Raw genomic sequence first — 16,564 nt, 5'->3', positions numbered from 1 at the left:
AAAGAGTTTTTTTTACTTATTATTTTAGTTCATAATTCTAACAAATGACAAACTGGACCTTAAATTTAGATATGATTACAAGGTCCATGCTAATCTATGCTACATTCTAATGCCAACATATAAGTGACAGCTGAAAGACAGTTATACAAGAGCCCAACACATAGATTATATGTCAGTTGTATGAATTATGACAACCCTATCTTCCACCAAAACCTAAAAGCTTGTCATTCACAAAATCTGTTTCCAAAACTGATTTGAAAAGCTCTTCCTCTGTGAAAACTGATCCTTGAAATAGACATAGAAAAAAATTTTCAACATTTAAAAATCTTTATCCCATATTTTAATCTCTCTTTAAAAAGATTAAGAAATTCAAATTAGGCATGATCAGTGTGGCAGCACATTGAACAGAGCATCAACCTGGCTCACTGAGGTCCCCAGTTCAAAATCCCGAGGTCGCCAGCTAGAGCACGGGTTTGTTGGCTTGAGCCTAAAATCATCAACATAATCCCAAGGCCACTGGTGTGAGCCCAAACATTGCTAGCTTGAATTCCAAAGGTTCTTGGCTTGAGCCCAAGGTCACTGGCTTGAGCAACAGGTCACTAGCTCAGCTTGGGCCCCCCAGTCAAGGCACAAATGTGAAGCAATGAATGAACAACTAAAGTGAAGCAACTATAAGTTGATGCTTCTTATCTCTCTCCTCTGTCTCTTTGTACCTTTCTTATCAATTAAAAAAAAAAAAGCCCAAATTGGAAACTGTAGCCCAAAGTCCTACTTACTCCACTAGTAGGAATCAATGTCAAGCAAAATGAACTCTAAGGGCCATTTTCAGTAGTATAGTCACTATCCTTTAATCCCTGCTAATCATGTCAAAAGAATAAAGGTAAGTTATAACTCTATCTTTAAACCAGCCTTTATAATATAAATTATAATGATATCATCATCATAATTACTTTAAATTATTTTATATGAGTTTAAAAGAAAAAAATTTAAGTACTCATATGTTTGTGATCTCTTCTTTCTGAAGCAGCTTTTCCGTAGTTGATTTCTCTTCATGAAGACAAAAGCAGCAAATACAATAAGGGGAACAATTAAGAAGAAGAATACTAGAAGTCCATCTCTCAATGCAGTATTTTTATCTAAAGAGAAAAATTTTATATTAATAATCATTAAGCTAGAAATTCATTCTTGTTAACTAGAACATAGTAGGTACTATAAATGTCTTACATTAATTTGCACATTGTTCAAAAGTCAAACAGATATAAATTAAATACACTGAGAAGTCTGCTACATCTCATCTCTGTCTACTTCTTTTTCCTTCCTTAAATTTCCACTTTTACTAATTTCTTATATTACCTTACAATATTTATTCATGCAAATATAAGCAAGAACAAAATGTGTTTTTGTTGTTGATTCTTTCACATAAATGTTAACATACCAGAAACACTACTCAGCACTTCCTTTTTTTTTTTTTAAGCGAAATAGAAAGGGACAGACAAGGACAGACAGACAGGAAGAGAGAGATGAGAAGCATCAACTCATAGTTGTGGCACCTTAGTTGTTCATTGATTGCTTTCTCATATGTGCCTTTATGGGGGGGGGGCTACAACAGAGTGAGTGACCCCTTGCTCAAGCTAGTGACCTTGGGCTTCAAGCCAGTGACCATCAGGTCATGTCTACAATCCCACACTCAAGCCAGTGACCTCACACTCAAGCTAGTGAGCTCATGCTCAAGCCAGAGACCTTGGCGTTTCAAACTTGGGTCCTCATCATCCCAGGCCAATGCTTTATCTACTGCGCCACCGTCTGGCCAGGCAGCACATCACTTTTTTCAGTTATCTACATATCTTCCTAAACCATACATAGAGGACCAACTCATTTTCTGTACAGGTAACAAAACTACATTGCAAGGATGTCCTATACTTCACTGAACAGTACCCAACTGATACTTTCATTTTGCTAAATTTTATTATTTAAAAATGCTATCAAGAATTACTTTATAATAATGCTATTATTATAATGAATAATATCAATAGGTACAGATATATGTATAATTTCCCTAAAGTAGAACTATGTATGAGATGGTAAATGCATTCAGTTCTATGAGGCACTGTCAAATTGTCCTCCATAATGGTGGTTACAATTCAGCACACCAGCCAGCAACATACAAGATTTCCTGCCCATTCCGCGGCGCAGTGAATAGACCGCTCTCCCGCAGTGCTGAGGTGGCTGGCTCAATCCTGTGGGCACTGGCTTACTCCTGAGGGTGCCAGTTAGACTCTGACTGAGATCATTGGTTTGAGCCTTGGTCAGGACACATATGAGAATCAATCAATGGGTGCACAACTAAGTGAAAAAATGAATTGATATTTCTCTCTCTCTCTCTCTTTCTCTCTCTGTTTCTCTCCCTACCTCTTTCTCATAAAATAAAAATAAATAAATAAATTTCCTCAAGGCCTCACCCACAAGGTCCAACTTATGCGTGTTAGCCAAACTGCTAGGCGAAAAATTATATCTTAAATAATTTTAACTTCCTTTATTTTTTAATCGTATGAGTCAAGCAACTTTTGATATTTAAAAGTTTTCTTCTTCTGTTCAGTCCTTTGGCTATTCTAATGAACAACTGGTTTTTTCTTCACGATTAGTGTATGAGTTGAAATATTCTCCCCATTTTGTAATTTGTCTTATTATACAATGCTTTTCTCCAAGCATAAGTTTATAAATCTTAGGTAGTTGAATTTATCAATCTTGTTTTTTACAGCTTCTGGATTTTAAGTCTTATCATATAACTTCTAAAAATTAACTAATTAATATTAATTTTATCTGTTCTATGGTCTTTAGAAAAAGAATATAGTAAATATGAACAAGAGTGATAAGATGTAAAATTTTTCCTTATAATTGTAAGTTTTTAATAGTACTAAAAATTTCTATTAAAAGTTGTATGATAGTACATGAAACAATCTTTAAACCAGTTAAAATTAATGCAAGCTTGATATGCAATTTTATACATACTAATGATAGAATTTTGAATAAAGCATCCAACATTAGTGAGGTTATGTTGAAATTGGTACCGTCATACTATCAGTACCATTTTACAAATTCATTTGGAATTGTTATCAAGAATCATAAAAAGGATTATATACTTCAAACTAGTAATCGCACTTCTAGCAATTTATCCTCCAACTGGAAAAAATGAATAAGTATTGAGACATACATTACAATGTTATCAGTGCATATCAAAAACTTAGAAACAACCTAAATGTTAAAGAATTAGAAAACAGCCAAGTTATGGCACATCCACTCGATGGAATGACACAGTCATTAGTTCTGACTTCCACTCTAGCCATGGGGGAGTAACAGGGACCAGATTTATTCCCCCAGCTATAACGACCAGAATACCAGGCAAAAAATATTAAGCACCATTTTTTATAGAGACATCAGACAAGGAGAAGAACAATGATACCTGAGACAGAAAACAAATAAGGTAAGCTCTACAATTGTCCCCATTTGCTGCCGAGTGAAAGTTAACAGATCATGATGAGGAGTGAGAAAACACAAGCAAAGCTCAGAGGTCTCCTTGAGTTGAGAAAATGGATCTGGTTATCAGAAAAAGCCAAGGCAGCTAGAGTTCACTTAGCAAAGAACCAGAAGGAGAGCACACACAGAACTTGAAAGCTCTGTAGAGCTTTCAAATATTCTTCTCAAATATTCAGTTGACTACTGATCCATGAATGCACACAAGTAAACCACCTGAAGACAGAGAAAGAGTCACCGTAAGAATTGGTAAGAACATATCCCACAACTCAACAGGACTGGGAGGACTGCCTGTTCCTACCATTTCCAGTGGAAAACTCCATAATGCTATGGCACTGAATAGAATAAACAGAAGCGGTTTGGCCTTAGTAATAGAGCCAAATTAGCCTTAGGCTAAACGCTGCTCTGGTTCTTTCTAATAGAACTTAAAAAAAAAATCCAAAAGCACAAAATTATAAACTGTTCAAGAAATATAAGCACAACTAGAACAAAGTTCATCAATAGAAATCTAAAAATATCTAGTATCCAACAAGAAAAAAAACACAATTTCTGGTATCCAATAAAAACTTATTACAAGACATGCAAAGAAGCAGGAAAATATGATCCATAACAAGGGGGAAAAATCAGTCAACAATGATTAAGAAGACACAGATAATAGAATTAGACAAGGACATTAGAAGTTATGACTGCATTCCATATGTTCAAGAAGCCAGAGTAAAGATTAAACATGCTATGTAGAGACATACAAGATACAAAAAAGAAATAGAACTTAACAAGGTAAAAAATACAATGTCTAAGATGAAAATTACACTGGATGGAATTAACAGCAAATCAGATACTACAAAAGAAGAATGAACTTGAAAAATAAGAATACAAACTATTTTAATTAAACACAGAGAATAAACAATAAAATAATCAAGGCAAATAAATGAGATGTGAGAGAACTACAAGTTATCAAAACAGATGTACTCAGAATCCCTGACAGACAGGAAAGAGAAAAACAGAAAAATGTTGCTCGACATAACTGATCATCAGATAAATTCAAATCAATACCACAATGACATACCGCCTCACACTTTTCAGGATGGCTGTCATCAATAAATTGACAAATAAGTGTTGGCGAGGATGTAGAGAAAAGAGAGCCCCCTGCACTGTTGGTGGGAATGCAGACTGGTGCAGCCACTATGGAAAACAGTGTGGAGGGTCTTCAAAAAATTAAAAATGGAACTGCCTTATGACCTAGTGATTGTACTTCCTGAAATATAAGAAGAAACCCAAAACACTAATTTGAAAGAATACATGCACTCCTGTGTTTACTGTAGTATTATTTACAATAGCCAAGATAGGACACAACCCAGGTGCCTATCAATAAATGAGTGGATAAAAAGTTGTGGCACATTTACAAAATGGAATAGTACTTGGCAATAAAAAACAATTAAGTCTTACCTTTTGTGACAACATGAGTGGACCTAGAGGATATTATGCTAAGTGAAATAAGTCACAGAAAGACAAGTACTATATGATTTCATTCATATGTGGAATCTAAATAACAAAATAAACAAAATAGAAACAGACTCATAGATACAGAGAACACACTAACAGTTGTCAGAGGGGAGAGGGATTTGGGGGATGGGTGAAAAAGGTGGAGGGATTAAAAAGTAAAATTTGGTTACAGAATAGTCACAGATATAGGGTACAGCATAAGGAATATAGTCACTAATATTCTAATAACTATGTATGAGGCCATGTAGGTACTTGAAACAACAAGGAATCACTCTGTAAAGTACATAATTTTCTAACATTATGTTGTACATCTGAAACTAATACAGAATAATACTGAATGTAAACTGCAATTGAAAAAGAAAAAGAATCTGGGATTTAGCAGGGTCAGGACAGAAAAGCTTCCTTACTATATAGGTCAGTTAATGTCTGGGTGTGCTACATGTGACATATATGAGCATATAATTCAATAAAGCACCTAATTATTATATTTTAAATACACAAAACATTATAAAACCAACAAAAAAATTTTGAAGACATAATGAAATTGGTCTTTAAATTTGAAACTATAAAATCATAAACTGAAAAAGTTTAACAAATCACAGGCACGCCAAGACTCATTATAATCAAATACTAAAAATCATAGATGAAGAGAAAAATCTTACAAGCAACCAAAGAGTAAAAACACACATTACAAGTACAAGATAAAAAGACAACAACAGATTTCTCAGAAAAAACAATGTAAGCCAGACGTTGTAAAACGGGGAAAACACTTCACCCTAGAATGCTTTACACAGTTATTGTTCAAGGCAAAATACTTTTTCAGATATACAGGAGCTAAAAGTACTTGTCACTGGATGACCTGCATTTTAAGAAATGTGAAAAGAAGCCCTGGCCGGTTGGCTCAGTGGTAGAGCGTCAGCCTAGCGTGCAAGGGGTCCCAGGTTCGATTCCCGGCCAAGGCACACAGGAGAAGCGCCCATCTGCTTCTCCACCCCTCCCCCCTCTCCTTCCTCTCTGTCTCTCTCTTCCCCTCCCACAGCGAGGGAGCAAAGATGGCCCGGGCGCTGGGGATGGCTCCTTGGCCTCTGCCCCAGGCGCTAGAGTGGCTCTGGTCACAACAGAGTGACAACCCGGAGGGGCAGAGCATTGCCCCCTAGTGGGCAGAGCGTCGCCCCCTGGTGGGCGTGCCAGGTGGATCCCGGTCGGGTGCATGCAGGAGTCTGTCTGACTGTCTCTCCCCGTTTCCAGCTTCGGAAAAATACAAAAAAAAAAAAAAAGAAATGTGAAAAGTACTTCAACCAGATATTAAATGATACCAGATAGAAATCTGACTTCATACAAAAAGATAAAGAACACCAGAAATGGTTACTATGTGCATAAATATAAAGACTTTTTCTATTATTTAAATCCTTTTAAAGACAATCAAAAGCAAAAATAATAACAGTGTAGTGTAGGGTTCATAATATACGTATAAGAACACCATCAAGAGCACAAAATGCATGGGAAGAGGAACGAAAGCATACTGAAGTGGTACAGTATCACATGAAAAGAAGCTGTGATACAAAAATAACAATGTGGTAGATTTAAATCCAAACATAAAAATAAGCCTGTTAAATATAGTCAGGTCAACTCAATTAAAAGGCAGAGATTGGCAGACTAGATAAAAAGAAAAGTAAGACCCAACTATATGCTGCCCACACCTATACGCTGCTTTATAGATAAAAAGTAGAAGGATGAGAAAAGATTTCTCATGCTGACTAATCAAAAGAAATCTGGAGTAACTATATTAATGTCTAATTGCAGAACAGAATATTTACCAGGTATAAAGAGAGCTATTTCGTAATAATATAGGCGTCAATATAGCAACTGAACGGAACAATCCTAAACATTGATAGACCTAATTCCAGAGTTTTATAATACATAAAGCAAAAGCTAAAAGAACTGCCAGGAAAAATAGGCAAATAGGCTGTTACAGCCAAGGATTTCAATATTCCTCTCTCAATAATTGACAGAACAAGTATGCAGAAATCAGTAAGAATATAGAAGACTTCAACATCTGTCAACAATTATAAGCTATTTTAAAAACACTCTACCCAATTATAGTAGAATACAGATTATATTCAAGTGTATGTATTACTAATATAGAACACCCTCTGGGCCATAAAAAAAGTGTCAAAAAATATAAAAGAATTAAAACCATACAAAATATGTTCTCTGAATACACTAGAATAAATGAAAAATCCATAACACTAAAATTGCTAGAATATTCCCCAGATACTATAAAACAAAGTAACATTGTACTAAATAACTCATGAGTCAAAGAAATAATATATTCAAAATTATTGAGATAAATGAAAATGAAATTTCTGGGGTGTTATAGAGCAGTATTTAAAGGAAAACTCATAGCACTATAATGCTTATATTAAGAAAAGAAAAGAAGGGCGGCAAGATGGCAATGGAAGTAGGCAGATGTACCAACTTCCACCTCTCAGAACCAAAGTGGATTACAACTTAATTTTAAGAACAATCATCTGGAAAAACAAACTTTGGACTAAACTAAGAGGACTCTTCAACCAAGGAACACTGAAGAAGCCACACTGAGACTGGTAGGAAAAGCAGAAATGCAGAGAGGGCTGCCCAGCCCCTGAAAGTGAAAGGCAGGCAGGAGACTCACGTGGCAGGAAGTGAGTTTAGCGGAGAGGGGAGAGTCCTGGGCCCCAGAAACAAAACCCCAGCCTGCAGCCCAAGAGCCTAGAAGAAGCGTATGGACAGTATTTAGCTGCAAAACAAGTCAAGATACTGTTTGTGACACAGACAGATTTCTCAGACCCAGGATTCTTCTTAAAGGGGCTGTGCAGAAAACCTCTTTCACAACCACTTACCCAGGGCCCCGGGGGACAGGGACAGATGAGAGGACTGGAGGAGCAGGAAGAGAGTATAATTTAGGAAGCACAGGGAGAAACACTTTGAGGGACAGCCACCATAACCCCTGGGCTGAGTCACCCCCCAAATCTAAAGTTAATATTTCCCCTGGAATCAGCAATACCAGCAAAGGGAAGCAGTACACCAACCAAACAAGCTCCCCTATGGCACTCAGAGCAGAGTTGCTTAGAAAGAGAGAGCCTTCAGGAATACAGTATAGAGTGCTTAGCTCTGAGTTGCAGTACCCCCACCCACACTACTGAGGGCTCGCCAGAGGGCAGGCACCAGCAGGACACAGAAGCTGGGCAGCCAGACTGAGGCCCAGCGTGAGCTCAGGCTGGCCTGGCAGGGGAGGAAGGAGCGCACAAAAGCGGTCTGGCCCAGCTGCAGGGCTGGGAGAACAAGAGGGGTCCCACCTGTAATATCACCCACAGGGGAAAAGCAAAAACCTGGAAACTGCAGAGACCTGCAGCTGAGCGTGAGCACGCAGCCCTGCCTGCCACTCGGAGCAGGGGCTTGGCGTCTGATGCACAAGCACAACTTTGCCCACGGGGGCGGGGCGAAAGTCCAGGATGAGGCAAAGACCCGTGGTTGAGCAGAGGTGCATAGGTAGGTGCACAGCCCCACCAGTGGGGGCAGGGCAAAGGCCAAGGCCGGCCAAGGCTTGTAGACCCAGGAACATGAACACAGCCCCTCTGTGGAGGAAAAGCAGAACCACAGCAACAGCTGACAGCCACAGGGGGCTGGCGCCAGCAATGTCCATACCCAAATGTCCAAGGCAGCAGCAGAGGGGGTGGCAGGCCTGCAGACAGACCACACCGAGGGAACACAGAGACCACACCCATTGGACTACACTGGCCACACCCTTCTTATACACAAACAAAATGGGAAGGCAGAGAAATGCGACCCAAATGAATCAAGAGAAATCCTCAGAAAAGGTTTTAAATGAGTCAGATATAACCAAATTACCAGATGCAGAGTTTAAAATAATGATTGTTAGTATGCTCAAATATCTTAGAACAACAATAGATGGACATAACAAACACCTAAATAAACAGATAGCAAGTATAAAAAAGGACACTGAAATGATAAAAAAGAATCAGTCAGAAATGACAAATACAATATCAGAAATGAAGACCACAATGGAAGGAATTAAAAGCAGGATGGATGAAACTGAGGATCAAATAAGCAAGTTAGAGGACAAGATAAATGAAGGCATGGAAGCAGAGCAGCAAAAAGACTCAAAAAATCTGAGGAAATTCTAAGAGAGCTCTTTGACAAAAAAGAAAAAAAAAAAAAAAGCTCATGAAGAGAAATAACATCTGCATCATAGGGGTTCCTGAAGAAGAGAAAGGACAAGGGACAGACACTTGGTTCAATCAAATCATAGCTGAAAACTTCCCTAAATTGATGCAGGAAAAAGTCACACAAATTCAAGAAGCACAGAAAATTCCATTAAAGAGAAACCCAAAGAAATCTACACTAAGTCACATCATAATTAAAATACCAAAGCTAAGTGATAAAGAGAAAATATTAAAAGCTGCTAGAGAAAAAAAGGCTATCACCTACAAAGGAGCCCCATAAGGATGACATCCAACTTCTCAACAGAAACACTTGAGGCCAGAAAGGAATGGCAAAAAATATTCAAAGTAATGCAGAAAAAGAATCTACAACCAAGACTTCGTTATCCAGCAAAGCTATTGTTTAAAATTAAAGAAGAAATAAAAAGCTTCCCAACAACAAAAAAAACTCAAGGAATTCATTACAACCTAACCAATGCTGCAAGAAATGTTAAGGGGCCTGTTGTAAACAGATCAAAGGGGGAAAAGAATATAGCAAAAGAAGAATACAGCTTTAAAGAATAAAATGGCAAGAAACAACTACATATCAATAACCTTAAGTGTAAATGGATTAAATGATTCAGTCAAAAGACATAGGGAAGCTGCGTGGATAAGAAAACAGGACCCATACATATGTTGTCTACAAGAGACACACCTTAAAACAAAAGATGCACATAGACTGAAGGTTAAAGAATGGAAAAAAATATTTCATGCAAATGGAAATGAAGAAAAAGCTAGGGTAGCAATACTTACATCAGACAAAATAAGACTTTAAAACAAAGTATAGTGAGAGATAAAAAAAAGGTCACTACATAATGATAAAGGGACCAATCCAACAGGAAGATATAACCATTATAAATATTTACGCACCTAATATAGGAGCACCTAAATATATAAAGCAGACTTTGATAGATATAAAGGGAGAGATCAACAGCAATACTATAATACTAGGGGATTTCAATACCCCACTAACATCACTAGATAGATCCTAAAGAAAGAAAATTAACAAAGAAAAGCAGACTTAAAGGACACACTAGATCAACTCAATTTAATAGATATCTTCAAAACCTTTCACCCAAAGCAGCAGAATATACATTCTTTTCAAGTGCTCATGGTACATTCTCTAGATAGACCACATGTTAGGGTACAAAAGTAGTCTCAACAAATTTAAGAAGATTGAAATCATATCAAGCATTTTCTCTGATCACAATGGCAAGAAACTAGAAATCAACCACAACAGAAAAGCTCAAAAATTCTCAAACACTTGGAAACAAAATAGCATGTTATTAAATAACAAATGGATTAACAATAAGATCAAAGTAGAAATAAAAAAATTCCTAGAAATGAATGATAATGAGTCTAAAACAACTCAAAATTTATGGGACACAGCAAAAGCAGTCCTGAGAGGGAAGTTCATAGCATTACAGGCATACCTAAAGAAGCTAGAAAAAGCTGAAATAAACAACTTAACCTTGCATCTAAAAGAACTAGAAAAAGAACAGCAAGTAAAGCCTAGAGGTAGTAGGAGGAAGGAAATAATAAAGATCAGAGCGGAAAGAAATGGCATAGAGGCTAAAGAAACAATACAGAGGATCAATGAAACCAGGAGCTGGTTCTTTGAAAAGGTAAGCAAGGTCAATGAACCTTTAACTAGACTCACCAGGAAAAAAAAAAGACGACTCAAAAAAATAAAATTAGAAATAACAACTGAGACAACAGAAATACAAAGGATTGTAAGAAAATACTATGAAGAACTGTATGCAAAAAATTAGACAACCTAGATGAAATGGACAAATTCCTTGAAACATATAATCTTTTAAAAATCAATCTGGAAGAACCAGAAAACCTAAACAGACCGATTGCAACAAATGAGATTGAACAATTATCAAAAAACTCCCAACAAACAAAACTCCTGAGCCTGATGGCTTCACAAGTGAATTCTACCAAATATTCAAAGAAGAACTAACTCCTATCCTTCTCAAACTATTTCAAAAAATTCAAGAGGAAGGAAGACTTCGAAGCTCCTTTTATGAGGCGAGCATAATTCTGATTCCAAAACCAGGCAAAGACAACACAAAGAAAGAAAATTATAGGTCAAAATCCCTGATGAATCTAGATGCTAAAGTCCTCAACAAAATATTAGCCAACCAGATCTAGAAATATACAAAAAAAATCATACATCATGATCAAGTGGGATTTATTCTGGGGAGGCAAGGCTGGTACAATATTCGCAAATCAATCAATGTGATTCATCACATAAACAAAAGAAAGGAGAAAAACTACATGGTAATTTCAATAGATGCAGAAAAAGCATTTGATAAAATCCAGCACCCATTCATGATCAAAATTCTCAGCAAAGTGGGAATACAGAGAACATACCTCAGCATGATAAAGGCCATCTCTGACAAACCCACAGCCAACATCATACTCAATGGGCAAAAAGAAATCCCCTTAAGATCAGGAACAAGGCAGGGGTGCCCCCTTTCACCATTCTTATTCAACATAGTCCTGGAAGTCCTAACCACAGCAATCAGACAAGAAGAAGAAATAAAAGGCATCCAAATTGGAAAAGAAGAAGTAAAACTATCATTATTTGCAGATGATGTGATATTGTATGTAGAAAACCCTAAATCAGTGGTAGTCACTAGTGGTGGGTGGTAGCGGAGCAACCAAAGTGTAAAAAAAAGATAGATTTAACTATCGTAAGTAGTTTTATAAAGATTTATTCTGCCAAACTTAGCAGAAATCCAACATAAAGTACTTGGTAAGTAATTATTACATGCTTTAACTTGCTATAACTCTGCTTTATAAATTTTATAAAGTAAAGTTACATCCCTACTTTATAAATCACCATTACTGTAGGTTAGAAAATTTTACTACCAATAGAGATATAAAAGTGGGCAGTAGGTATAAAAAAGTTGATTACCCCTGCATTAAAGACCCAGTCAAAAAACTACTGGACCTGATAAATGAATTAATTCAGCAAGGTGGCAGGATATAAAAGTAATACTCAGAAATCAGAGGCATTTTTATACACCAACAATGAACTGTCAGAAAGAGAAATTAAGGAAACAATCCCCTTCACTACTGCAACCAAGAAAATAAAGTACCTAGGAATCAATTTAACCAAGGAGATTAAAGACTTGTACTTCAGAAAATTATAAAACACTGATAAAAGAAATCAAGGAAAATGCAAACAAGTGGAAGCATATACTGTGCTCATGGTTAGGAAAAATAAACATCATTAAAATGTCTAGATTACCCAAAGCAATTTATAAATTCAATGCAATACCAATTAAAATACCAACAACAAACTTCAAAGATATAGAACACATATTCCAAGAATTTATATGGAAATAAAAAAGAACATGAATAGCATCAGCAATCTTAAAAAGGAAGAATAAAGTGGGTAGTATCACACTTCCTGATATCAGGTTATACTACAGGGCCATTGTACTCAAAACAGCTTCGTACTGGCATAAGAACAAGTATATGACCAATGGAACAGAACAGAGAACCCAGAAATAAACCCACACCTTTATGGAGAACTGATATTTGACAAAGGACGTAAGAGCATACAATGGAGTAAAGACAGCCACTTTAACAAATGGTGTTGGGAAAATTGGACAGCTACCTGCAGAAAAATGACACTAGACCACCAACTTACACCATTTACAAAAATAAACTCAAAATGGATAAAAGATTTAAATGTAAGCTATGAAAACATAAACATCTTAGAAGAAAACATAGGCAGTAAGCTCTCTGACATCTCTTGCAGCAATATATTTGCTGATTTATCTTCACAGGCAAGTGATTTATCTCCACAGGCAAAGACAGGATAAACAAATGGGAGTATATCAAACTAAAAAGCTTTTGCACAGCTAAAGACAATAAGAACAGAATAAAAAGACAAACTACACAATGGGAGAACATATTCGACAATACGTCTGATAAGGGCTTAACAACCAAAATTTATAAAGAACTTGTAAATCTCAACATCAGGAAGACAAACAATCCAATCCAAAAATGGGCAAAAAAATGAATAGACACTTCTCCAAAGAGGACATACAGATGGCCAATAGGCATATGAAAAAATGCTCAACATCACTAATCATTAGAGAAATGCAAATTAAAACCTTCAATGAGATATAACCTCACACCAGTCAGAATGGCACTCATCAACAAAAGAACACAGAATAAGTGCTGGCGAGGATGTGGAGAAAAGGGAACCCTCCTGCACTGCTGGTGGGAATGCAGACTGGTGCAGCCACTATGGAAAACAGTGTGGAGATTTCTCAAATTATTAAAAACTGAACTGCCTTTTGACCCAGCTATCCTATTTTAGGAATACACCCCAAGAACACCATAGAACTGTTTCAAAAGGAGAAATGCACCCCCATGTTTATGGCAGCATTGTTCACAATAGCAAAGATTGGGAAACAGCCTGAGTATCTGTCAGTGGACGAGTGGATTATAAAGCAATGGTACACCACCCCTTTTTTTTATTTATTTATTTTTCTTGCCCCTTTATTACTTTTCCCCAATTCAGGCCCTCCATTACAGGCATTGTTTGTTCTATTAAATACAATATAATTCACAGTTCACCACAAGATTTTCTCAAGAAAGAAGGGAGAGGAGAGGAGAGAAAAAAAAAAGGGGGGGAATAATTTCCTTTTTAAAAATTTTTATTTTATTTTATTTTTCTTTATCTCATTATTAATTTTTTAAAAAAAACTTTTTTCAATTTTTTATTTTTTTAACTTTTTATTTTTTATTAAATCTCATTAATACTATCAACAAAACCACCCTCAGATGCCATTAAGGAAGAGAAAATCGAATATCATGGATACAAAAGAAAGAGAGGTAACACAGATAGAAGAGGAAAAATCTATGGAGAAAAAATTTAATATATTGGAAAGCTTGGAGTTAAATGACAGAGAATTCAAGATAGAAATCCTAAAAATACTCAGAGATATACAAGAAAACACAGAAAGGCAATTTAGGGAGCTCAGAAAACAACTCAATGAACACAAAAAATATATGTCCAAGGAAATTGACACTATAAAAACAAATCAAACAAGGATGAAAAACTCAATTCACGAGCTGAAAAACGAGGTAACAAGCTTGGCTAATAGAACAGGCCAGATAGAAGAGAGAATTAGTGAAATAGAAGACAAGCAACTTGAGGCACAACAGAGAGAGGAAGAAAGAGACTCAAAAATTAAAATAAATGAGATAGCCCTACAAGAATTATCTGACTCCATCAGAAAGAATAACATAATAATAATAGGTATATCAGAGGGAGAAGAGAGAGAAAATGGAATGGAGAACATACTCAAACAAATAATAGATGAGAACTTCCCAAGCCTGTGGAAAGAACTAAAGCCTCAAATTCATAAAGCAAACAGAACTCCGAGTTTTCTTAACCCCAACAAACCTACTCCAAGGCACATCATAATGAAATTGGCACAAACCAATGGCAAAGAAAAAATTCTCAAGGCAGTCAGGGAAAAGAAGAATACAACATATAAAGGAAGGCCCATTAGACTATCATCAGATTTCTCAGCAGAAACCCTACAAGCTAGAAGAGAGTGGACTCCAATATTTAAAGTCCTGAAAGAGAGGAACTTTCAGCCACAAATACTATACCCATCAAAGCTATCCTTCAAATATGAAGGAGAAATAAAAACATTCACAGATACAGAAAAGATGAGGGAATTTATCATCAGAAAACCCCCACTCCAGGAATTACTAAAGGGGGTTCTCCAATCAGATACAAAGAACAAAAAAAAATAAAGCCACAAGTAAAAGCTCCAAGAAGAACACAATAAAACCAAATTTAAACTGTGACAACAACAAAAAGAAAGGGGGGGGGGAGAGGATGGAGATTAACAGTAGCAAAGGATGATGGAGTGCAAAAGTACTCACAAAATAGTGCGCTACAATGAACAGGGTAGGAACCCTTTTCATTACCTAAAGGTAACCACCATTGAAAAAACCACCACAGAAGCACATGAGATAAAAAAGATAGCAACAGTGGAAAGATGTATGGAATACAACCAAATAAAAACAAAAGATAAAAAAACGAAAGAGAAGGATCAAACAAGACATAAAACTAACAGAAAGCAATCTATAAAATGGCAATAGGGAACTCACAAGTGTCAATAATTACACTAAATGTAAACGGATTAAACTCACCAATAAAAAGACACAGAGTAGCAGAATGAATTAAAAAAGAAAATCCAACTGTATGCTGCCTACAGGAAACGCATCTAAGTAACAAGGATAAAAACAAACTCAAAGTGAAAGGCTGGAAAACAATACTCCAAGCAAATAACATCCAAAAAAAAGCAGGCATAGCAATACTCATATCTGATAATTCTGACTACAAGACAACAAAAGTACTCAGAGACAAAAATGGCCATTTCATAATGGCTAAGGGGACAATGAATCAAGAAGACATAACAATTCTTAATATATATGCACCAAACCAAGGAGCACCAAAATATATAAGACAGCTACTTATTGACCTTAAAACAAAAACTGACAAAAATACAATCATACTTGGAGACCTCAATACACCGCTGACGGCTCTAGATCAGTCATCCAAACAGAGAATCAACAAAGCTACAGTGGCCTTAAACAAAACACTAGAGCACCTGGATATGATAGACATCTACAGGACATTTCATCCCAAAGTGACTGAGTATACATTTTTCTCCAGTGTACATGGATCATTCTCAAGAATTGACCATATGTTGGGCCACAAAAACAACATCAGCAAATTCAGAAAAATCGAAGTTGTACCAAGCATATTTTCTGATCATAAAGCCTTGAAACTAGAATTCAACTGCAAAAAGGAGGAAAAAAATCCCACAAAAATGTGGAAACTAAACAACATACTTTTAAAAAATGAATGGGTCAAAGAAGAAATAAGTGCAGAGATCAAAAGATATATACAGACTAATGAAAATGACAATACGACATATCAGAACCTATGGGATGCAGCAAAAGCAGTGATAAGAGGGAAGTTCATATCACTTCAGGCATATATGAACAAACAAGAGACAGCCCAAGTGAACCACTTAACTTCACACCTTAAGGAACTAGAAAAAGAAGAACAAAAACAACCCAAAACTAGCCGAAGAAAGGAGATAATAAAAATCAGAGCAGAAATAAATGAAATAGAGAACAGTAAAACTATAGAAAAAATTAATAGAACAAAGAGTTGGTTCTTTGAAAAGATCAATAAAATTGACAAACCCTTG

At 36.2% G+C, this 16,564-nt stretch overlaps 1 protein-coding gene across 1 annotated transcript in view; it reads right to left on the bottom strand.

Annotated features, from left to right (window-relative positions):
- Positions 1-16,564, bottom strand: part of ADAM9 (ADAM metallopeptidase domain 9) — a 150,215-nt gene that overhangs the window by 10,853 nt on the left and 122,798 nt on the right. The window contains exon 19 of the mRNA XM_066235015.1: positions 995-1,136. Coding sequence (XP_066091112.1) covers positions 995-1,136 — 142 coding nt within the window. The remainder of the gene's footprint in view (positions 1-994; positions 1,137-16,564) is intronic.

The sequence above is a fragment of the Saccopteryx bilineata genome, chromosome 6 (genome assembly GCF_036850765.1).
Source record: "Saccopteryx bilineata isolate mSacBil1 chromosome 6, mSacBil1_pri_phased_curated, whole genome shotgun sequence".
NCBI classification, from domain to species: Eukaryota; Metazoa; Chordata; class Mammalia; order Chiroptera; family Emballonuridae; genus Saccopteryx; species Saccopteryx bilineata.
The sequence above is the reverse complement of the archived record's forward strand: the minus strand, read 5'-3'. Positions and strand labels throughout refer to the sequence as shown.